The sequence below is a fragment of the Rattus norvegicus genome, chromosome 15, assembly GCF_036323735.1.
Source record: "Rattus norvegicus strain BN/NHsdMcwi chromosome 15, GRCr8, whole genome shotgun sequence".
NCBI classification, from domain to species: domain Eukaryota; kingdom Metazoa; phylum Chordata; class Mammalia; order Rodentia; family Muridae; genus Rattus; species Rattus norvegicus.
In genome coordinates this window covers 51,839,467-51,863,888 of record NC_086033.1, presented here as the reverse complement: position 1 = coordinate 51,863,888, position 24,422 = coordinate 51,839,467, and the positions used below count along the sequence as shown (strand labels likewise).

Here is a 24,422-nt window from a genome sequence, read left to right as displayed (position 1 = left end):
CATAGTTTAAAAACATTCTGAAAGAAAATTACACTTCTGCTGAGCTCATCAGACTCACAAGGGAAACCCTGTGCTTATTCCCTAAACAGTGCAGGATAGCAGCTATCTATTTACAAAGTGATTACCTTCAGTCCTACAAGTCTTGGAGATCCGGGTGTACAGAAGGGTATGGAGCAGCTGTACACAAATGCTATGCTATTGATTGGGAGGGAGTTGAGCATCCTCTTATTGCAGTTTCCTTGTTGGAAGGGATGGAGGAAGGGCATGGAGTCAAGAAATGTTGGTCTTTAGAACTGTTAACATTTCCTAAAAGGTTGATGATGTTCTTGTCCTGTCACAATAGGTCATCAATGTCCGAACCATTGGTCAACCCACCAGGCTTCGGAGTGTGGCTCAGAAAATTTTACTTCAGATGAACTGTAAACTGGGTGGTGAGCTCTGGGGAGTAGATATTCCACTGGTGAGTGATGTAGAAATGTGTCTGTTCAGTGCCAGGCTCTTTCCCATCCTACTGTCCTGTCATCCTTCTTCTTCTCAGTGTAGACTCAGGTGTCCAACTGCCTTGCTGCATGTTACTAGATAGACCATGAGCTGAGCATGCACTTTACACTTTGAAATGGTGAAAAAAATAAGGTCAGCATTTTCTGACATGAAGATTATCTGAAATTCAGTTCTCAGTACTTAAGTTCACTTCCTTTGGAAAACACGGCATTGGATGCATCCATTGTAGTCAAAAGGCAGTTAATGGGCTCCTGGGAAGACTGCTTTCAAAGCCTGCAGATTTACTTGTCTTTTATAGGAAATATTTGCTGATTCCAGTCTAGATCTGGCTTTGTTCTTTGTGTGGATTGCAATCTTTGCTTCTCTTGAAGAGCTTGTTTTCTTATGTAAATAAGATGAGAGGAGCTTTGACAATGAGATAACAAAGATGGTGCAGTGGAGTGCTTGGGTTTGAGTTCTGCTTTTGTGTCTTTGTGTTTTACCCTAGAAACAATTAATGGTGATTGGGATGGATGTGTACCACGACCCCAGCAGAGGCATGCGCTCTGTGGTTGGCTTTGTTGCCAGCATAAATCTGTAAGCAAATGTAGCAGTATTATTGTTGTCACCTCATGTTGATGCCTGATCTTGCTATAAATCCATCAGCTGAGTCTTGGGTACTCAATCCTAGTATAGGAAGCACTAAGTTCCTTCCTCCATCCCTCTCTCATGTCTGTGTTTGCTGTGTGGTTGACATACGTATCACAGGCACCAGTCTGCTCCCTGTACCTCTGGCAAGGATAGAGGCTGCCAGCACCTTGCCTTACTAGTCATTTTAGAAATGGAGTTGTCAGTGGGGAAGGTGTGTGTTGGGTGGTGGGGGCCAGGTTCGGAGGGCAGAGGATGACTTTGTGGAGTCAGTTATCCCCCTCTTTGGGTTTGGGGATTGAGCTCATGTTGTTAGACTTGTACTGACCCCAGAAATGCATTTGGCAGGTAGATGATATGTATTGAGTTGATTCAGAAGGGACTCTGTGTGGATAGCAGAGCACAGGCCTTTGTGTGGGAGTGGCTGCTCACTGGGCTCTCTCTGTGTCTCTCCTTCCCATCCCCACCTGTGTAGCACACTCACCAAATGGTACTCGAGGGTGGTGTTCCAGATGCCGCATCAGGAGATTGTGGACAGCCTGAAGCTCTGCCTGGTGGGCTCCTTGAAAAAGTATTATGAGGTGAGGAGACCAGAAATCCTAACATTACTACATTTTAAGGGATACCTATTTAAGTTTCGAGTAGAGATCTGACATGGGGGAGGAAGGGAGGAAACCAAAGAGTTGGAAAGCCATAGCCTAATAGAGAGCTCAGAATCCCCTTTTAGGCTTCTGCTTGCAGAGCCTAACACTGCACCTTGGTTTGTAAGTAATAAAGGTTTGCCTGGTTGACCAGCTGGTGCCTGCAGACATAATTCCCATGCCCTTACTGGCTGAGTTGGAAGTACATTTCAGCAATTAAAACTTATTAATTTACTCAACTGTTTATGACTACCATTAGCTGCTGACTGTTCATTTTGGTTTAGGACAAAAGCTTCACTGTAATTCACTTCTCATAATTTCAAAGAAATTATGAGAATTGCCACCCAGGGAGAATTGCTGTCATTAAGCTGATACAATGTCTAGAGTGAGCAAACAAGGTTCTGAGCTTTGTGCTGGCCAAGACATCAAAGCAGTGATAAGTGGCTTCCATTCTTAGGGTCACTGTGGCCTTTGCATAGTGGGTAGGCCATTGGAAACGTATGATTCCATGTGACTGAAGTTAGTCTCTTATGAAATTAAGATTCTTGTAGTGTCCGTCAGGTATTAGACAATAAGGATTTGTGTGTCTCAGAAGATCCAAATGATATGGTAATTTATCACCAAGCTGTTATTTCCTTTCTTATTATTTTTCCTTGCAAGCTCTGTCTGTCTTCTAGGGCCTAACTTGAAGATGACTTCTGTGACACTTTTCCTATTTCCCCTCACTGTTCCTCCCTTGGTTAAAATGATCAAGTTGTGTTCTTCTCCAAGGTTCTGTATTTACTGGTTATCACATCCTGCTAACTTAGGTATATTATTTATATCAGTACCCACCCTTCTCTGTTTGGGTGATATTTGGGATCAGTTTCAGGGTCTTATCAGTACAAACTACACAAATGCTTTGTGCTGACTATACTCCAGATCTCTCACTGGGGTTTTGTGTTTGTTGTTGTGTTTTGGATTTTGTTTTTTGAGACAAGGCCTATCTCTGTGTTCCCCTGGCTGTGGTGGAACTCCATATGTAGACCAGGCTGCCCTTGAACTCATAGAATTTCACCTGCCTCTGCCTCATAGGTTCTGGAATTAAAGGCGTGCACCGTCACATCTGGCTTCAGGGCATTGATGAGTTTCTCTCATTTGCTTCTTCTACTTTTTCTTATTTTCTAGATTGAATTATCCTAATTTTTGGTCTGCTGTTTTTCATATCTAATGCTATTTCCAAGCAAATGTCAATTTCAGAAATGTCATTGTTGAAACAAGAATTTAGGGCTGAACAATGAAGTTTACTTTACCCAAGCTTGTCCCACTTGGAAGACCCATCAGTTGGAAGTTTAGGTGTTTTCCCAAATCTTGCAAAGTTTTAATAATTCACTGGAGAGGTGAAAGAACTCACTAAAAGCTGTTATATCCATGTTTGGAGTTCGTTTTAAGAAAGAATCAGATTATAGTCAGCTAGGACTATACTATGCACTAACAGAATCAGGAAGTACTACACAAGGAACTTCAGTAGTTCTCTCCTTGTGAAGGCAGAACACTTTGTTTCTTGGCACCAAGATATGATAAGGCATGTGGAGAACTGCCAACCCTGACTACTCACCTGAGCCTTGGTATTCAGAGGTTCACTGGGATGCTTACAAGGGTGTGGTGGGTTGATTAATTGCTCTTGTGATTGATTGCACTCTATAATCTTTGTAGTGTTACTTACATGTAGCCTGTGATGCCTCTATTCTGATAGCTTAATAGCTAATGAATGGCAGAATTGCTACAAGGCTCACACTGGCCTTGAGTTCACTGTGTGGCTCAGACTATACGATTACCCTGCTTAAGCTGCCTGAGTGCTGGGAGTACACGTGTGTGCCACTGACCTCAACCTCAGGGATTTCTCCTCTTCTCCCTGTCCCCTGGTGCTGGCTGATTATCAGTTACCATGGGGACAAAGCCGAGGTGGGGAAGGGGAAACACTCCAGAGCAAACCCTGCACTTACAAGGTGGGTCATGGCAGCTAAAGCAAGTTCAAGGTCGGCCAGGGCTGCACAGCTACATAGTGAGATGCTCCAAAACACAGACTCAAACAAAACTGATTGTGATGATCTTACCCACTGTTGTTGTCTTCTTGGAGGGCCTTATTGAAAACTTTGTAGGAGCGCTTTTGACAATCCAACGGTGTTTGGGGGAGGGGGTAGTCAAGACACAGATGAAGGCCAACCAAAGACTTAGTGGCTAAAGTCACTTGCCAACAAGCCTGACAGTCTGAATTTGATCCCTGGAGCCTCCTTGGTAGAAGAGAACCTGTTCTAGAGCAAACCTACACCAAAGCATGCACGAACATGTCATAGCACACTGTAACACACATGCACATACATGTCATAGAACACTGTAACACACGTGCACATGCATGTCATAGCACACTGTAACACGCATAGCCACTCACCCCCAAATAAGTAAATGTTAAAAAGAATAAAATTAATGAATAAACAAAAACAACTTAAAATCTTCAAAGAGATAAAAATAACAGCACTGAGAATTTGGACGATGAAAGCTTTGAAATCTACAAGTTTTACAAGTGAAAACTTAAGTAACTGAGATTGCACACTCCATAGATGTGTGTGTTATGTGTTAGGAAGGTTATAACAAAGTGTCATGGGTGGAGGGCTCAAAGAGCAGATATTTATTTCCTGAGGCAAGAACTTTCAGGTGAAGCTGACAGTGAGGTTGATTTCTCCTGTCCCACAAATGGGTTTTCACACATTCTTATCTTTGTGCTTGTGTCATTATCTAAAATAAGAGTCACATTCTGAGAGGCTGAAGGGTAGGATATCAGCTTAGATATTTCCTGGGGGTGGACATGGATGTTATCATCCAAAACAGTATATAACAGTGATTTTAAATACAGCTAAAGGGGGTTAGGGATTTAGCTCAGTGGTAAAGCGCTTGCCTAGGAAGCGCAAGGCCCTGGGTTCGGTCCCCAGCTCCGAAAAAAAGAACCAATAAATAAATAAATAAATAAATAAATAAATAAATAAATAAATAAATATAAATAGATAAATACAGCTAAAGAAAGGCAAGAAGAAAGTAATCAGTTTAAAACACAGAGAGACAAAAGCTAAAACAAAAACCAAACTAAACCAAAAACAAACAAACAAAAAAAGACAAAAACAGGAAAGCTAATAGATTTGGGGAGTTTGGGGTTAGAATACAGAATATGCATAGAAATAGTTCAGAGGCAGCAAAAAAAAAAAACAAAAACAAAAATCACAAGGATCAAAGCAGTATGTGAGAAGGCAGCAGTGAAGAAGCAGTGGTCATACACTGAGGATGCCAGATCATCAGTTGAGAAAGTCCACCAAGCAGGCAGGTGCATGGTGCATCTGGGACTCTCTGTCTCTCTGTCTCTCTCTCTATCTCTCTCTATGTGTGTGTGTGTACATATATAATTCGTCTTTCTGTCTCTGTCTCCCTCCGTCTCTCATACACACATACACACACAAAGTTCAACAGATCTCAGGAGATAAAATATGTGTGTATACATGCAAAGATAGACACATTATTTGTTGGGAATAAACATAAATTGGGAGAGCAAAGAAGAGGTTATATCCTTAATGGATTAATAGATAGATTGTCAACAGAAACAGTGAAGCTATAAGATATAAAGGAATGACTTCAAAGTGCTGAAAAAGACAGGGTCCTGGATCCAGAGTCCACTGAAAATGACATCCATTAATGAAGGTGAAAGATGTGCAGAGAAATGAGAAATAGAGGTGCCATCCTCATCAGATTTACACTGAAGTAAACTAAAATATAACATTGTTCATGGGAAAAAGGCACTCTAGATAAAAGATAGAAATGGTTAAAACAGCAACAACAGAGGCTGGAGAATGGCTCGATGATTTAATTCCCTACATGGCAGCTCACAGCTGTCTGTAACTCCACTTCCAGGGCTTCAGACACCCTCACAAGGACATACATGCAGGCAAAACACCAATGGACATAAAAACTAAACTTAAAAAAAAAAAGCCAGCAACAACAACAAAATGGGTCTCATGTGTTCCAGGCTGGCCGAAAACTCACTGTGTAAGCCAAGGATGATGTTGAGTTTCTGATCATCTTGCCTCTACCTTGCAAACACAGGGATTGGAGGAGTGCACCACAACAGATCCATTGTGGATACGGGGATCAGACTTTGTGCATGCTAGGTCAGCACTCTACTAACTGAGCTATATCCTCAGCCCACTACCTACATCTTGCAAATTTCAAACCATGAGATAACAAATGTCTGTTGCTTGGAGCCACCTCATTTGTTGTTCTTGGGTAAGAATAGTCATGGGGAAATTCTTCTTCTTCTTAGAGGAAAAGCAGCTAGCTTTAAGTTTCTCATGAGTGTACTACTACTGGATGTAGAGGTTTTTCATGAGTAGGTGTTTTTGTTTGTTTGATCATATAGCTTGAAGTCCCCTTCTGAATTAGACTTGCATAGCTTTAGTGGCGCCACCTGGTGGTTATTTAACAGAAATAACCATGCTCACTGCAAACAAAGGCAGCTTCTTGTTCCTCAGTTCCTGTTCATTGCAGCTCCTAACTAATGCAATAAAGAAAAGAAACAGAGGTTCATCTCTCCTAGGTGTTACCACTTTTAGTCTCAAATGGCAGTGATATGTGTGGTTGTGTCTGAAGTTTAGTTCTAAATGAAGGGAGACAGTTGAGGTGGAACGATGTCTCAGTGGTTAAGCTTACTCACTGCTCCTGCAGAGGACCCAGGTTCAGTTCCCAGCACCCACATGGTAATTTACAACCACCCCTTTCCAGTTGCAGAAGATCTGATACCTTTTCTGAACTCTGAGGGCACCAGGCAGCACACACATACATACATATACACACATACACATATACATACATGCAGGCAAAAATTCATACATATAAAATAAATCTTAAAATATGTTTAGAAAGATAGAAAACTATGGCTTGGATATGATTTGGATGCCTCCTGCTTCAGATATTAAAATCTGAGTTCCACTATGAGCCTCTGGCTGGAACTTTAACCTGACTATGGTAATAGAGGTGTGGCCTTGAATCCCAGCATCTGGGAGCAGAGACAGGCAGAGCTCTATGAATTCAAGGCTAACCTAGCCTATGTAGTGCATTCTGGGCCAGCCAGAGCAACAGAGTGATACCTTGTCTCTGCCTCTGTCTCTCCCCTTTTCTTTGTGTGTGTGTGTACATTCCTACATATACATGTACATGTCTCACAAGATTCACATGTGGATAGCTATTAAACTGATAAAGAAAAAGAACTGTATGTTCATTGATAGACTGGAAATCATCAAAGTATCAGTTCTCACTTATAATAGATTCAGTGGAATCTCAGCAAGTTCTTTGTGGACATCAACAAAGTGATTCTAAGATTTATGCGGAGAATCAAGACACAGACTATGCAACACAGCACTGAAGGACGGTCTGAAGACTGATGCTACAGAATGTAAACAGTTAACCATAAAACTGTGTTAATTAGGACAGTGTGATATTGGCAGGAAGATAAGCAGGGCATTCAAGAGAAAAGAACCGCACAGAAATATATTAGACAAGTGTAGTCGTGTAACTTTTGATAAAGAGGTGGAGGCAAGTCAGTGGAAACTGAAGTCCTCCAACAAATGCCGCTAGGACACCTGGCCTTAAACATGAGGAAAAGGAATAATGAATGTTTGCACAGCCTCTGTGTCACAGAAGTCAGCTAGCTCACAGTGCCGCTTAAAGTGCAAGACCCAGGGATGCGAGATGGCTCAATAGTTAGCAGTCCACATTGCTCTTAGAGAGGACTCAGTTCCTAAGTGTGATTCCCAGCACCTTAATCAGGTGGCTCACAATCACCTGAAACTCCAGTTCAAGGGCACCTGGAACTACCCTAAAATAATGCACACATCCTGGCACGTAGACTCATACATGTAATTGAAAAAATAGGATTCTTCCTAAAGACATGAAATCCAGCCAGCTGCTTTTGCATTTTATACAAATCACTGATGGCTTAGGACTGCAGTCTGTAATCAAGCACTTGGAGCACTATGTTGTGTGTCGGATTCCAATCTGGCCCCTGTGCATGTTCCAGGAATGGGGGAAGTGGTGCAGCATAGCATTGGGCATGGTGGCATACACTGGTAATCCTAGCACAGGGGCTGAGGTAGAAGGATTTTTGTCTTGGCTTTGAGCCTCTCCCCTGCCCCAGTCCCAGCTCTTTGCTACAGGGTAAATACCATGCCAGCCAAGATTTGGCTACATACATAGGAGAGCCCTGTCTCACTACACTTCTCTTTCCTCCCAAGTGGACAAAAGACCAAAGCTGACATGAAAGAATATCACTAGATGGCAAGTAAGCATGTGGGAAGATTGTCAGCCATACCCTTAGAGCCATACACAGGTAACAATGGCCTGCTGTGCTGTGGAAATGGCACAGTCCAGGACTTAGAACCCCAGATGCTGGTGTGATACAGAGCCATCAGAATGTTCAGTTTGCCATTACACAACTAATCATAATCTTGCCCCATGATCTAGGAATCTTGCTCAAACAAGTCAAAACTTTAGGAGCCCACAATAAACTGTGTAGAGACCTGAAAACAGCCAGACAATGAAAGCTTCCTCAGTGCTAAAAAGAAACAAGAGCCATGCATAGTGATGCATGTCTGTAACCCAAGCACTCAGACTGGGAGATTACCAAGAGTACCAGGCCTGCCTGGATTACTGAGTAAGTTCAAGGCCAGACTGGATGCGTTAGTCGGATTGTGATTCAGAAAGTAAAAAGAAGACCAGCGACCTAACTCAGAAGTAGAACACTTGCCTAGCATGTAGCCCTGGGTTCAGTCCCTGTTAGTGAAGAAGGAAGGAAGGAAGGAAGGAGGAGGGAGGGGAGAAAGAAAATGTTTTAACTGTATGCTGGGACCCAGCTCTTGAGAGAAGGAAGTAGGCAGATCAGAAGTCAAAAGTCATGCTCAGCTACATACAGAGTTTTAAACCAGCCTGGACTACATAAGACCCTCTCTCCCTCTCTCTCCCCTTCCCTCCTACCTCTCTGGAGTGCACGTGCACACACACACACACACACACACACACACACACAACCAAGTTCAATGCATATTAATGTAAATAGAATATCAAAGGAAAGGTAATTACTAAAATTTGAGTGAGGCAAACTCTTGTTTCTTTTTTCTCTTACATGTTTGCAGATGGCTATATTTGACTTACGAGTTATAAATATGTCCAGTACTAGTGCATTCTGGGACAGCTAGGACTACTCAGAGAAACCTTGTCTCAAAAAACCCAAGAGTTGGAAAAATACTAGAGCCTACTGCAATACCGCACATCATTTACTTTATAAGATGCTTTTGTAATTTATGTCAAAATTTCTCATGAAAATGTCTCAAGAGGGCTGGAGAGATGACTCAGCAGTTAAGAGCACTGACTGCTCTTCCAGAGGTCCTGAGTTCAAATCCCAGCAACCACATGGTGACTCACAACCATCTGTAATGGGATCTGAAAATGTCTCAGGCTACTCTTGGGATGAAGTTTAGTGACTAGTTTACTCTCCAGCAGGAGAAAGCAGGTTTCCACAGAACCCATTCCCTTGTCCAGCATATCTAGTGCATTGAGCTCCTAAAACTCATGTCCAAGAAAGCGACCTGGTCTACATGTGTGCTTCCTGGCCACTCCAGCCTTTCTGTCTTGAGCACCAGTGTCACCTCCCACTCATGTGTGAAAATCAAAGCAGAGTTGATGCCTGCCTCTACAGCTTTAGCTCTCATGACTAAGCCCCTGATCCTGATTTGACCTGTTAATTTGATTTGAGCTTTAACAGCTCTGGCCTGAGCTCTGACAGTGGAAACAGAAATTGCTCCAGAGGTGCCTCAGCCTCTGGCTGACACAGCCCAGGGACTGGAGTACTTTTTCTGTTTTACACTTATTTTGCTTTGTGTGCAGTCACAGTGTCTGAGGATCTCACTATGTTGCCCAGTCTCTCTTTGGGCCTTTTCTTTATTATTATCATCATCATTATTATTAATTTTTAATTTTTTATTCACTCTACATCCTGCTCACTGTCCCCCTCCTGGTCATTCCCTTCCACATTACTTCCCCCATTCTCCCTCCCCTTCTCCTCTGATCAGGCAGGAGTCTCCTTGGGAATCTCCCCACCCTGTCACTTTAAGTCTCTATAAGGCTAGGGGCTTCTTCTCCCACTAAGGCCAGACAAGGCGGCACAGCTAGAAGAACATATCCCACATTCAGACAACAGCTCTTGGGATAGCCCCTGCTCCAGTTGCTCAGAACCCACAGGGAGGCCTATGTCCAGCCCATGTATGTTCTTTGATGGTGGTTGAGACTCTGAGAAGCCCAAGGGTCCAGGTTAGTTGATCGTGTTGGTCTTCCTGTGGAGTTCCTATGCCCTCTGCATCGGCCTCCTGACCATTGGGATTAAAGGGGGCTGCTGCCATGTCTGGCTCCTGGGCAGTTCTGATGCAAAGTGGGGAAGTTCCTGTGGCCCGTGACAATGTTGTCTGCATTTCAATCCCCCTTCCCTTTTCTGCATTTTAATCCCCCTTCCCTTTCCTCATGTATTTGTGGTTCAGTGTTACCTTAAGCAAATGATTGTTGTCTGACTCCTGTGTACCCCTCTTGTGCCCAGCATTGTCAACAGTATGTCTAACCTTTCCTATGCTGCCAGAAACCTAGGACTTTGTATATACTAGGTGAGCACTGTCTTTTTTTTTTTTTTATAGAAATGTGCTGTTTTATTACAAAGAGTATCACAAAATGAAAATATCTCAAAAAGGAAGCTAGGCTAACAACCTCCACCTGCAGAATTGGGGGAAAATGGGGCAGTTTAAGTTTTTCCGCTTGCCCGGGGTGGGTGGGAAGGTAGAAACAGAACCAATCTAAAAATGGCTGATATTACCCAAGCCTGAAAAGGGACCCCAGAATACACAGTCACCCCTGCTGAAAAGCTTAGCAAGGCCATCCTAGCAGAGCTCCTAGGCAGGCACGTGCAGTTCAGGATTTTGTCTTCTGGCTGCTTTCTTTTCTTTTTTTTTTTTTTTTTTTTCGGAGTTGGGGATCGAACCCAGGGCCTTGCGCTTCCTAGGCAAGCGCTCTACCACTGAGCTAAATCCCCAACCCCGGCTGCTTTCTTTTCACCTGGACCCTATGTGGTTCAAAACTCAGACCTGGGGCAGGACGGACAAGGGAGCTCTGGGAAGAGTTCTCCCAGCACCACTGCCCTGTGCGCTGGTCCCTGGGGACATTATACTTAATAAATTTTATATAAATACACAGGAATAGAAAATATAAAATCTGAGAAATTGAGGGAAAGTGAGGGACTTGGGGAGAAGATGGAGCTGCAGACCTTGCTCAGGCCATCTTGACCTCTTCTTTGACCCCTTTGGCTTCTGGCTTCTCTTCCTTGGTTTTCTCCTCTTCTGTGACTTCTTTTTTCTCCTCGGGATCTTTTTCTTTCTCATCTTCTGTTTTGACTCTAGGCTTTTTTGAAGTTAGAAGAGTTCTCGCAACCTCCTTCTCCCTCCTCATCAGAATCAGGGAATTCCTCCTCACAGGCAATGCGTTTGTCAGAGGAGCAGATGGAAATTCATTTGTCAGGGTCTTCCTCATCGTCATCACCGCTCTCTTCTGGGATGGCATCCTCTGGATGGCCTGCATTTGGACCAGGGGCATGGGGCAGCATTCTCAAGTTCCCACTGCTTGGTCTTCTCCAGGTATTCATTAGTGTTCTGGTTAGTCATATTGGAAGGGCTGATGTGAAGCTTGAAATCTGGTCCAAAGTATTCAAAGTAGTCATTGTATGGTAGGTCATTAGGGATCTCTGTGTCCAGGGCCACAGCTGTCTCATAAGTCCAGCACCGAGTGACATTACGGATGGTGTAGCCACCTCCTCCCAACATTAGCATCGGCAAGTTGAAACTCTTCACAAACTCCACACACTTGGCGTGTCCTTTGATGGTCAGATTGAAGTAACCTAGCCGATCCCCAGACAGGGAGTCTGAGCTGCACTGTAGGACCACTGCACTAGGCTGGAACATCTCCATTACTTTGGACATGACTGGCTTGAAGATGGCTTCATAGGACTCATCATCAATGTCATCTCTCAGTAGGGAGTTAACGGCGTAGTACTTGCCTTTGCCAGCCCCAATATCCCGTAGGTCCCCAGTTCCTGGGAAGTACTCTCCGTATTTTTGAAAGGACACAGTCATGACCCGGTCTGTAGTATAGAAGGCCTCTTCCACGCCATCGCCATGGTGAATATCAATGTCAATATACAGCAGCCTCTGGTGATACTTTAGCAGTTCCAGGATGGCCAAGACGATATCATGGACGTAATAGAAGCCGGATGCTTCAGACTTCTTTGCACGGTGTAGGGCCCCAGCCCAGTTCACAGCGATGTCTGTCTGCTGATTATTGAGTTTCACAGCACTCGCGACAGAGCCACCCATGGACAACTGACAGATCTCAAACAAGCCATTGAATACCAGACAGTCCCCACCCACGTTGAATCTCTGCATCTGCTCGCTGTATTCAGACATATTAGCTGGGCGAATTGAACGCAAGAACTTGATGTAGTCCTCGCTGTGGTACTTAGTCATCTCCTCAGCAGTGGCTTTGATAGATTTCTGTTTTTTGGTAGAGACCATAGTTGGGCAGCAAATTATGAGTCATTCTGATTCAGTGAGGCTTCATTGGGTGCCCTTGTCCATAAAAGTAGTTTCCAACATCCCCGTCGTAGTAGTAACAGACTTTCCTCTTGGTGACCTAAGTCTGTGCCATCTTGCTCGCTGCCTGGCCCTCCTGTCTGAGTACTGTCTTTAATACTCACATGGGTATAAAAAAAAAAATACTCACACGGGTGAGTGCACTGAGCTCCTTCCCGACCTAGTAAATGTTCCCAGAGCTCATCTTCATCCCTCTCCTCTTGAATTTGTCTGGACACCTTCCAGGTTTACTGTGACAGCTCCTCCCTCTAGAAGTCAATGAGACTAAAATTTAATGATTTTTAATAGTCCCAATAAATAGGTCTGACTTAAATTTTTTTTTAATAATACTATAAGGAATGAAGATTTACTGTGTCTTTTTTTCTTTTTCTTCTTCTTGTAGTCTTACTGTTTAGCTCCAGATGGCCTCCTGCCTCAGTCTCTCCTGTGCTGGGATTACAGGTGTGCGCCACAATATTTAGCTCTTCTGTGTCATGGGGACACTTAAGTTGAAGGGATCACTTGGTAGCCTCTCTCCCTTCTCTTCAGCTTGTTCTTGCCGTCTGTCAGTGGAGGAACCTTACAAGTAGAACTGGCCATTTGGCATCTCTTTAGCATCATGCACATACATCATACAGCCACAGCCTAACCTTACTGCTGCTCTTCTAGTACTCCCCACTCTGGCTGCCTGAATTGTCTGTCACCCACATTCTGTATGTCCCAGCATGGTCTTCCCCCTTATACTCTTCCATTCCCTTAGCAGTTTATTTTTTCTTTTATTATTTTTGAGATAGGTTCTCAGGTCATATTGGCTGCCCCCAAAATTACTGTATAGCTGAGACTGGCCTTGAACTTTTGATCCTTCTCCCTCCATCTGCTGAGTTCTGGGATTACAGGCATGTACCACCACACCTGGTTTTTATTTTATCTGGTGCTTGAGAGGGAACTCATGGCTTCATGCATGCTAGATAAGCACTTGGCAGCTCACCTTCTGCCCACATCATTTTATCTCTTTACGATGGCATTTTCAGTGTGCCGGGGACATTTGCTTTATGTGTCTGGCTTCCAGGTCTCGTTTGAGTTCTATGAGCATTTGGATAGTATTAAAATAATTTTGCAGAGCCAAGAGAGTTGGGAGTAGAGACAGGAGGATTAAAAGTTCTAGGCAAGCCTCAGTTACAAGTAAGTTTGAGGCCAGCCTGCGTTAGATGAGACCCTGTCTCCAAATGGACAAACCAAATAAATTTTGCAATTTTCTGAGACAGCAATGGTACATATTTAGTGGCCATTACGTGTTCATTTTGTGATGAGTGTAGCTTCATGTAACATAACATTCAGCTTAGCAACTGTACTATCCACTGAACCCTTCCTACTGTGTCCAACACCAGGGGCATCAGGATGGGTAAGCCTAGGCCTACACTGGCCACTTAGTGTGACCAGAGCATGCTGGGCTCTACAATATATAGTTGCTATCTTTTAGGCTTGCGATTGGCCTTATACAGAAACCCTTCTTCCTTGGACTATAAGTTGATAGCTTATGAAGTAAGGACAGCCTAGGTGACCCAAAGGCTTTTAACATTGTTGATTAGGGTTGCATTTCTCTGTGTGTTCATAGCTAGAAACTGGTCTTTCAATTCGGCTGGAAGCTGACATAGTCTGGTGCCAAACACTCACTGACTTGTTAGCACAGGGTAAACACCAAGGTGGTGGCAGAAAACACTCCAGGTGAATTTGATTCCATTTTTTCCCACTCCACTCATCATCCTGTGCTTGCTCTGTGCTTCCAAGTGTTTTCTTGACCTAGCTTGACAACAAAAGATAGTTTGAAACAGGATTTTAGGCTGTGTAACCCTGGCTGGCCTTAAATTCACAATCCTCCTGCCTTAGTGTTGTAAGCGCTAGGATTATAGGCATTACTGCCACATTCAGCCTCCACAGCCTTTATATATATTTATTAAAATATACATCATATTATAAGTGTGTGTGTGTGTGTGTGTGTGTGTCTGTGTGTGTGTGTGTGTGTGTGTGTGTGTGTCTATGTGTCTGCATGTCTGTATCTTCATCACACCCTGTCTTTTGAAACAGACACTGATGGAGTCTGGAGCTTACCATTTGGGCTGTATGGGCTGGGCCGTGAGTCTCTGGGGTTCTCCTGTCTTTGTTCCCTGAGGCTTGAGTTTATAGGTTCATAGTGCTATACCTGATTTTTTATGTGAGCACTAGAGATCATGCAGGCACACCAAGCTGTTCATCCATGTGCATATAACTTCTTTCCCTCTCTACCTTGAGAATATGGTGAGGTAATCTTTTTATGTAGTTTTTCAACCGGAAATGTCAATCTTTGAAGCCACAGCTAGCAGTAAAGTCAGACTCAGTCTCAGAGCTCCTGGCCCCAAGTCCAGTGTCTTTTCTCTGTTTGCCTATTTGTAAAAGGTCCATATGAGTTCTGGACTCGTTGCCCTCTTACCACAGTATATCACCTTCTGAGTGTGGATTGAGTTTTCTGTGTGCTCTGTGGCTGAAGCCAGAGCTCCCTATTGGGGTGGTTATCTTTTTTTTTTTTTTTTTTCTTTTTTTTTTCCGGAGCTGGGGCCTTGCACTTGCTAGGCAAGTGCTCTACCGCTGAGCTAAATCCCCAACCCCTGGGGTGGTTATCTAGAAACACTTCTGCTTAAGACTGGCAGAGACTTGGGACGCAGTAAACACTGATCCACAGAACACAGGGCAGCTCTAACAGTGAACACTCACCATCTCCAAATGCTGGCCCTCTGGGGCTGAGAAACCCTGGTTTAGGGGCTGGAGACTTTGGATTCACTCTATATACAAGACTGTCTGTTACTAGGACTGAAGTCCTGCAACAAAAGAAGAGGGGCATGTGAGGCAGAGAAAAATACCACTAACGGGTTTTTAAATGCTTGATGTTTGTAAATGTTGAAATATTTGAGATATCTCAGAAAAGGGGACATTTATTATTTTTTGTTGTTGTTTCATTTTGTTTTTGAAACAGGGTCTCACTATATAGCTCTGGCTGGTCTGGAACTCACTATGTAGACAACTTGGTATGAACTCACAGAGATACACTTGTTTCTGTATTTAGGTACTCTGCTCCTGGAGTGCTGGGGTTAAAGGCATGCACTACCATACACCCAGCTTGAAACATTGAACTAAACTTTTAAAAGATGACTGGAAGGAGAATGTTTGAGGCCAGATTTTGCCCCATAGCCTAGGCTAAGCCAAAATTTATTGTGTAGTCTATGCTGGCCTCAAATTCACAGCAATCTTTTCGTCTTGGACTTTAAAGAGCTGTGATTACAAGTGTCCCGCCATGCTCAGCAAGATAATTTTTGAAAAGATTATTTTATATATATAAATTTTTTCATGGGCTGGAGAGATGGCTCAGGGGTTAAGAGCACTAATGGCTCTTCCAGAGGTCCTGAGTTCAAATCCCAGCAACCACATCGTGGCTCACAACCATCTGTAATGAGATCTGATGCCCTCTTCTGGTGTGTCTGAAGACAACTGTAGTGTACTTATATATAATAAATAAATCTTTATAAAAATTTTTTCACGTAGAGTCACCTTTAAAGAATGTAGTAAATATTTAAGCTTTACTCACGATGTATCTGTTAAGGGATAAGGACCTGGAATGTGAGTGCATTAAACTGTAATCAGAACTTAAATCAAGCAAATCAGTTTTGAGGGAATTTCTAACTTAAAATAGAACCAAACGCACTCTTAGCTAAGTAGTGAGAACCCACTTACTTTATTATCATAAGTAGATTTAACATTGTGCTGGATCATAGGATAACTTTGGGTGTTACTTATATGTCAAAATCTGAGCATATATTCTTGTGTTAGACAAGTGGTTCTCCATTGTCCTAGTGCTGCAACCCTTTAACACAGTTCCTCATGTTCTGATAACCAACCATAAAATTATTTTTGTTGTGATTTTACAACTTTGTTTTGCTACTGTTATGAATCATAATGTAAATATCTGATATAAAGAATATCTGATATGTGACTTCTGTGAAAGGGTCATTTGACCCCCAGAGTGGTCACAACCCACAAGTTGAAAACTGATGTTAGACTTTCTACGACATTTCCGGGTTCTTTTCTTGGGCAGTTGTCAGCATTAAATCCAAGTCAAGGGGTTGGGGATTTAGCTCAGCGGTAGAGCACTTGCCTAGCAAGTGCAAGGCCCTGGGTTCGGTCCCCAGCTCCAAAAAAAAAAAAAAAAAAAAAAAAAAAAAAAAGGAAAAAATCCAAGTCAAATAACCACTGACTAATAGACACTATTTTTGTAGAGAAATTTTTAAGTCCTTGATTCCTCTTTTCTTTCTTTCTTTCCTTCCTTTTTTTTTTTTCTTGAGACAAGATTTCACTGTGTAGCCCAGGTACTCATGGTGATCCTCCTACCTCAGACCTTTAAGTGCTGGCATTGCAGGTGTGTGTAGCCACGTGTGGCTCCTACCATTACGTCTGAATGTTGTTCACTCTGTTTGAGGGTAGGTAGTGAGCATGTGACTCATAACTGCCATGACTTGCTTCCATATTTTATAGCACTGTGGCTGTATCAGGCCTGTTTGCTACTTGGAGCAAACCTAGATAGAAATGGTTATAAGCTTTTGGCATGCTTGGCAGTCATATGCTCTGGGGCTAACTGCCAAGTCACTCTCCATCCTGCAGGATGAGTGGGAGCTTGTCCCTGTGATCCTTGAGCCCAGAGCCTCTGGAGTCACCTCCTCCCTGTGTCACTTCAGGTGAACCACTGTCTCCCAGAGAAGATTGTGGTGTACCGAGATGGAGTGTCTGATGGCCAGCTAAAGACAGTTGCCAACTATGAGATCCCTCAGCTGCAGAAGTGCTTTGAAGCCTTTGATAACTACCATCCCAAGATGGTGGTATTTGTAGTTCAGAAGAAAATCAGCACCAATCTGTACCTTGCTGCTCCTGACCACTTTGTGACCCCCTCCCCTGGGACTGTGGTTGATCATACCATAACCAGCTGTGAGTGGTAAGTAGGCAAACAGGTCCTCAGTTGAAGAAGAAGCTGGACAGGGTGTCTATTGCTTGGATATTCCTAGACAGGTGTGGAATGAGATCCTCATATTTGTCTCAAAAAAAGAGCATGCTTTGCCTGAGTCCAGTGGTGGAGTTCAGTGTGAACATGTTCATCTTCATCAACCATAGATATACATACACACATGTACACACAAGTACACAGCCACATATGCACACGTTTTGTCACTGAAGATTGAACCTTGTGCCTCATAAACACCAGACAAAGCAGTCCACCACTACGCTGTGTCTATAGCCCTAAGTTTTCTTTTTTTTTTTCTTTTTTTGGAGCTGTGGACAGAACCCAGGACCTTGCGTTTGCTAGGCAAGCGCTCTACCGCTGAGCTAAATCCCCAACCCCCTAAGTTTTCTTTTAATAACAAAGCTTTTACTTTTTAAGTATATTCCCTCTCCTTCCTTTTGAGGTAGGGTCTTGTGTAACCCACACCATACCTCCCAAACTCTGTATGTAGCGCAAATATTCCCTCAACAGATACATGACCTCATTGTCAGCCTTCCCAGTGCTGAGATTACATCCATGAGTGTGTGCATGCGCGCGCATACACACACACACGCACGCGTGCGCGCGCGCGCACACACACACACACACACACACACACAAATCACACACACAAATGTCCTTTTATGTATTGACTTTTTCATTTTCGTTTCTAAGCCTTGTAAGATGGGGCTGCAGCTATCTTCCAAGTGCCTTCCAGTGATTTCACTGGTTGGTGTTCTTTCCTTGCTAGGGTGGATTTCTACCTTCTTGCTCATCATGTGCGACAGGGCTGTGGCATACCTACACACTACATCTGTGTTCTGAACACTGCAAATCTGAGCCCTGATCACATGCAGAGGTGAGTCTGTCAGAAGCATAAGTCTCTGTGTTTATCCTGACTAATAGCTAAGTCACTAGTCAGTGTCTGTCAAGATATTTTATTCCGTGTATGTGTGTGTGTGTGTGTGTGTGTGTGTGTGTGTGTGTGTGTGTGTGTGTGTGTGTGTGCGCGCGTGTGCGCGCGCGCGTGCACGCTTGCATGTGCGCATGCACACAGGTTGATGCATTGGTATGGAGTCTGAGGTCAACATCAAGTGTCTTTTGAGACAGTATTTCTCACTGGGATCTAGAACTCAAATTAGACCAGGTCTCCATTTCCTGTGTTGAGATTACAAGATCACCTTAAGTAGTTGCTAGACCTGACTTCAGGTCCCCATGCTTATACAGTAAGCACTTTACCAACTCAGCCAGCTCCCTAGACCAATATTTTACTCCTTGACTCTCCCAGATCTTGATAATAGTGGTAGTTTTTTTGAGGAATAAGCCTGCTTTTACATTAAAAATCACTTGAAGAGCTTTAAGAAAACATGGATGACTAACAGCCTTCATTCCTGTGCACTATAAAGCATCGGTATTAATTTATTTTAGAAAAAAAAAAAAAAAAGGTCTTATGCGAGTGGAGAGATGGCTCACTGGTTAAGAGCACTGGCTGCTCTTCCAGAAGACTTGGGCTCAATTTTCAGTACCCACACGGCAGCTTACAACTATCTGTAATTTCAGTCCCAGAGATCAAACATCTTCACAAGGACATACATGTAGGCAAAACAACAATGCACACAAAATAAAAATAAGTAAATTATGGAAGAAATAATTTTGAAAAATGATCTTGCTACTTTGCTCAGGCTGGTTTTATCTTATTTGTTTTGTTTTTTGTTTTGGGGAATTTTTTGTTTGTTTTGAGACAGGGTTTTTCTGTGTATCCCTGGCTGTTCTGGCCTACAGTCTGGCCTTGAACTCACAAAGATCCTGCCTGGCTCTGCCTTCTGAGTGCTGGGATTAAAGGCATACATGACCACTACACCTGGCTGATCTCTTAGCCTTCTAAGTAGCAGGGATTACAAAGGCACAGTGCATGCTCTGGCTGCATGTGGTAGCCAGCACAGGTTTGTAATTTTTTTTTCTTTTCTTTTTTTTTTTTTTTTTTTTTTTGGAGCTGGGGACTGAACCCAGGGCCTTGCGCTTGCTAGGCAAGCGCTCTACCACTGAGCTGAATCTCCAACCCCACAGGTTTGTAATTTTATCACTCAGGAAATTAAAGCCAGAGAATCACTGAGAATCATCAGCCTGAAGGACATAGTTAATTCCAGGCCAGTCACTGCTACATATTAAGACCTTGTCTCAAAAACCTACCTGGCCAGCTAGTCAGATGGAAAGACAGACAATCTCTGTCAAATGACTATGACATACTCTCACATTTATGATGTACAGATCCAATAGACTGGCAAATGCCCTTTTATAGCCTTTTCCTTTGTTCATTTTTCTACTTTTATTGTACTTTTATTACTTACATGTATGGTGTTTCCTGCATGTATACCACATGTGTGTTTGGTACTTGTAGAGGTCACAAAAGGCTGTCAGATCCCCTGGAACTAGAGTTACAGATGCTTATGAGCTGCCATGTGGTTGCTGGGAACCAAACCTGGGTCCTCTGGAAGAGCAGCCAAATGCTCTTTAACTGCTGAGCCATCCTCTAGCCCCTCATACACAGACACCACAGAGATCCCAACACCCGTGCTTACTTATTTTACCCGTCCTTTGGCTTAGGTGGAAATATAAACAATTCCAGATGAAAAATAATGGTTTCTCTCTCAGACCTAGTGGCTTACACCTATAATTCCAGCACTTGAGAGGCTGGGGCAAGAAGATCACTGGCAGCTCAAAACCAACCTGTTCTAGTAGAGTTACTAGTCAGCCTAAGCTAGATAGTTGAGAACCTGTGTCCCAAACCAAACCAAACAAAGAAATATAAAACTAACAATTCCTGAAAGTCAATATTAGGTTTCTCAGAATCCCCCACTCTGTTGGTAGGAGTGCTGTGTGCTGTATCCCCAAGAGAGTGAAATCCTTCCCACCCCTGTGTGGGGGTAGAAATAATAAAGAATGCATTTTCTTCTTAACTTTAGGCTGACTTTCAAACTATGCCACATGTACTGGAATTGGCCTGGTACCATCCGAGTTCCAGCTCCTTGCAAGTATGCCCACAAGCTAGCTTTCCTGTCCGGACAGATTTTGCATCATGAACCAGCCATCCAGCTATGTGAGAACCTGTTCTTCCTGTAACTGGGAACTTGGACACCAGCTGCAAGGAGCAACTGGATTCCAGCTCAGCTCATTCTTACAGAATCAACAGAAATGGCAGTGGAGTTTTACGTTTGCATTTTCTCTTTCTCCATCCTTGTAGAATTAGATTTCTGTTCTTCTTTTAACCCTGATATTATAGTAGAGTGGTGTGGTACATGCCTGTTACTCCAGCACATGGGAGACTGAAGCAGAAGGATCTTTAGTTCAAGGCCAGCCTGGACTACATGGAAAGTTCCAAGCTAGCCAAGATTATAGAGTGAGACCCTATCTCAAAAGACAAAACCAAACCACTGTCCCCACAAAGCCCACAACAAAACCAAAGCCTGGTGTCAAGGAAGCAAGTTTCTGAGTAGCAGCCAGCAGCTGCCTTGATGGAGCAGAGTGATGTTAGCAGTGCCGCTGCTCTGCCGAGCATGGGCCTACGGACATGTCCAGTCCCCCTACCAAATAAGTGAAGGACATAAAAAACAGCTCCCAAGGCAGCATGAGCATCAGTTTATAAACCAGAGTTTATGCCTACAAGATCATCCTATTTCTGGGCCAGAAGTGACATGAATGAAGTAGTCATTGCAGATCTTAAAGGAGAGAGTTACTATGTTCAGAGAGAGTTAGTGTTTCAGAGAGAGCAGCTGTTTGCATGCATGGAAGATGTAGGAAAACCAGTGTAAGGCACAGTCAGGTGAGCTGACTTGACCCAGGCCAGTGAGTTTGGCCACTCCTTGGCCTCCTGAGAGTCCAGCTAGAGCTGCTTTTCTGGACCTTTTAGTCATTTACGACCATCAGATTGCTTTCCTGCAGCCTGACTGACACATTCATGTGCACATACACACTTTTGATCTTTGTGACTAATGTGAAATAAATTCAGTTAGGACATTCAGCAGACCTAGGAACATTCTGGATGGAGTATAGGTTTTTTTCTGCAAAAATCTGTAAATGAGATTATGCAAGAGTCTCTTCCAGCTGTGGGCTGGTGTTGCTTGGAAATTTTCAAAATCCCAAAGTTTCATGCTTCCCAAAGTTGGCTTGGACAAATGTGATGCTCTCACCTGAGCCTAGACATGTAGGAAGTTTTCCTAGCGCCAGTGGGCTTCTGTATTTGGGTGAAGCACTGGTTTTCTGCGTTTTTTTTTTCCCTTCTGTTTCAGAATCTTCAAGTTTCTTCAGGCTTAATGAACCATCCCTTGCTTTACTGGGTTTTAAAAGCTAATTTTACTTAACCTCTTCAAATTTGTGTGTATCTATTTATGTTTTGGTGTGGTGGATGGATGGTAGGGGACTGAGCAGAAATTCAGTGTGCTAGGAGAGCCTCACTGGGAAGTACTGAAGAGCCACAGGGTCTGTGGGAGTCAGTGTTAGCACTCACCAAGCCAGGCCAGGCCTTGGGTTTGAAGGCAACACCAGCAAAGCCTTTAGTTCAGTATAGCACCCAGAGGTTGGCGAGGGATAAGTGTTGGGGTCTTCAAATACAACCCCTGGTGTTTGGAGTCTGTGACCAAGGCCAGACTGAGACCTGAAAGGTAAAAGCCATAGGATTAAACAGAGCAGACTGAAAAATGAGTCTTTAGGTTGAACACATTCCACTTTCTGGATTTCTCTGTGAGTATTTTGAGTTTGTCTTTAGACGTTGCTATTCCTAGCACTCCTTTTCTCTTTAGGTAGAACAGACACTTAACCATAATGCCAGAATGTACTTTCTATACCTGATGTCCTTGCCTTGTTTTTCAGTTTCAGGGCCAGGTAATTGGGCCCTGTGGTGTAAAATAAAAACAGTGTATGTGTATAGTTGTGTCTGAAAGAATATGTTTGTTTATTAAGTAGCTTTTCCTTCAAAGAAAAGCAAAAGTTAGTTATTCCTTTATTATTGTTCATGTCAGGGGCAGCACCATTGAGAGCCAAGTGGTTTCACCCTGAGCAAACTGGGAGACCTACATAGTAATAATGCATTTACGTTTGTGTATGTGCTTGAATAGTTTGGGACTTTGGGGGAATAAGAACCCTCACTAGCTTATTAATAGAAAATTCTCCACTAATATATTTTCAAAGAGTGCTAAAAAAATAAATATACTATGGTACCACCATACCTGGGAGCTGTTTGTTTTTCTTTCTTTTTTATTTGTTTGTTTGTTTATTTTTCAAGACAGGGTTTTACCTGGCTGCCCTGGAACTCACTGTGTAGACCAGGCTGGCTTCAAACTTAGAGATCACCTGCTGCTGCCTCCCAAGTGTGTGCTACCACCGCCTGGCTTGTCAGCTTTTTTTCTATTTATTTATTTTCATTTCATGTGTAACCGGTGTTTTGCCTGCCTGTATGTTTGCATGAAGGTGTCAGATCTGCTGGAGTTACCAGCAGCTATGAGCTGCCATGTGAGTACTAAGAATTGATCCTGGGTCCTCTGGAAGAGCAACCAGTTGTCTTGACTGCTGAGACATCCCTCCCCTTGTCAGTCTTTCTTAACAGTTACTGTTAGCTCAAGGGAGAACCGGAAGCTCACTCCACAAGTGACCTCTCTACCATTAAGAAGTTTTGTGTTTTTTTAAAGTTACATTTATAATATGTAGGGAGGCAGGGAGATGGATATCAGGTCTCAAGTTCCAGCATTTGGGAGGCAGAGTCTGAGGATCAAGAGTTCTAGATCACCTTTGGCTATACGTTGAGTTTGAGGCCAGGCTTCAGACATGAGACCCTGCCCTAAAAGAAAAGTGCACCAGTAAGATAGCTTGCTAGATGAAGGAGCTATTCCCCTAGCCTGATGATATAAGTTCAGTCTCCAGGAACACACACACACACACACACACACACACACACAGCCCCCGAGACAAACCCTCAAATAAATGCCCTTGTTCATGTACACTTTCTGGTGTATCTGTAACCATTGACTCATTGACAGTAACCTGCCTCATTGTTTACATCACTACCACACACCTTTACAACCCTGCATTTCTTTAAATTTGTTGAAGTAATTCTACGTTTTTACAGGTTTTGTTTTGTCCTCCCCATTCTTTCCACCCCACCCCTGGCACCCCCTACCCCCTTGGTTTTTTGAGACAGGGTTTCTGTGGTAGTTTGACTAGGAACGGCCCCCATAGAGTCATGTGTTCGAATGCTTGGCCATAGGAAATAGCAGTATTAGGAGGGGCGGCCTTGTTGGAGGAAGTGTGTCACTGTGGAGGTGGCTTTGAGGTCTCACCATTGTGGCACACGGTCTCCTGCTTGCTGATCAAGATGTAGAACTCAGCTCTTCCAGCACCGTGTGTGCCTAGATGCTGCCATGTTTCCCACCATGATGACTAAACCTCTGAACTGGAAGCCAGCCCCAATTAAATGTTTTCCTTTGTAAGAGTTGCTGTGGTCATGGTGTCTCTTCATAACAATAAAACCCCAAGTAAAACAGTTTCTTTGTACAGCTTTGGCTGTCCTGAAACTCACTCTGTAGACTAGGCTGGCCTCAGTCAGTCAGAGATCTGCCTGCCTCTGAAACAAGAAGCTGTAACACTGAAGTTGCCTTGAGGACCCTAAGATGTTGGAGATGCCAGAACTGTGGGCTGTCTGCTGAGGAAAGCTGCTAATAAAGCCCAGGAGAGATGGGCTGGGGATTTAGCTCAGTGGTAGAGCGCTTACCTAGGAAGCGCAAGGCCCTGGGTTCGGTCCCCAGCTCCGAAAAAAAGAACCAAAAAAAAAAAAAAAAAAAAAAGCCCAGGAGAAAGAAGTTTGGTGAA

General features: G+C 43.4%; 1 protein-coding gene and 1 pseudogene across 4 annotated transcripts in view; one reads left to right on the top strand and one right to left on the bottom strand.

Moving 5' to 3' along the window:
- The window catches only part of Piwil2 (piwi-like RNA-mediated gene silencing 2), a 66,626-nt gene extending 43,841 nt beyond the window's left edge, over positions 1 to 22,785 (top strand). For 3 of the 4 annotated variants that reach the window (XM_008770828.4, XM_006252271.4, XM_063274302.1), the window contains 6 exons: positions 344 to 460; positions 989 to 1,077; positions 1,604 to 1,709; positions 17,266 to 17,519; positions 18,316 to 18,423; positions 20,528 to 22,785. In XM_008770828.4, coding sequence (XP_008769050.1) covers positions 344 to 460; positions 989 to 1,077; positions 1,604 to 1,709; positions 17,266 to 17,519; positions 18,316 to 18,423; positions 20,528 to 20,684 — 831 coding nt within the window. In that variant the 3' untranslated portion in view covers positions 20,685 to 22,785. The remainder of the gene's footprint in view (positions 1 to 343; positions 461 to 988; positions 1,078 to 1,603; positions 1,710 to 17,265; positions 17,520 to 18,315; positions 18,424 to 20,527) is intronic. The other variant, NM_001107276.1, reaches the window with a different exon arrangement.
- LOC134482140 (histone deacetylase 1-like) lies at positions 4,668 to 12,581 on the bottom strand (annotated as a pseudogene).
- Positions 22,786 to 24,422: the final 1,637 nt, after the last annotated feature.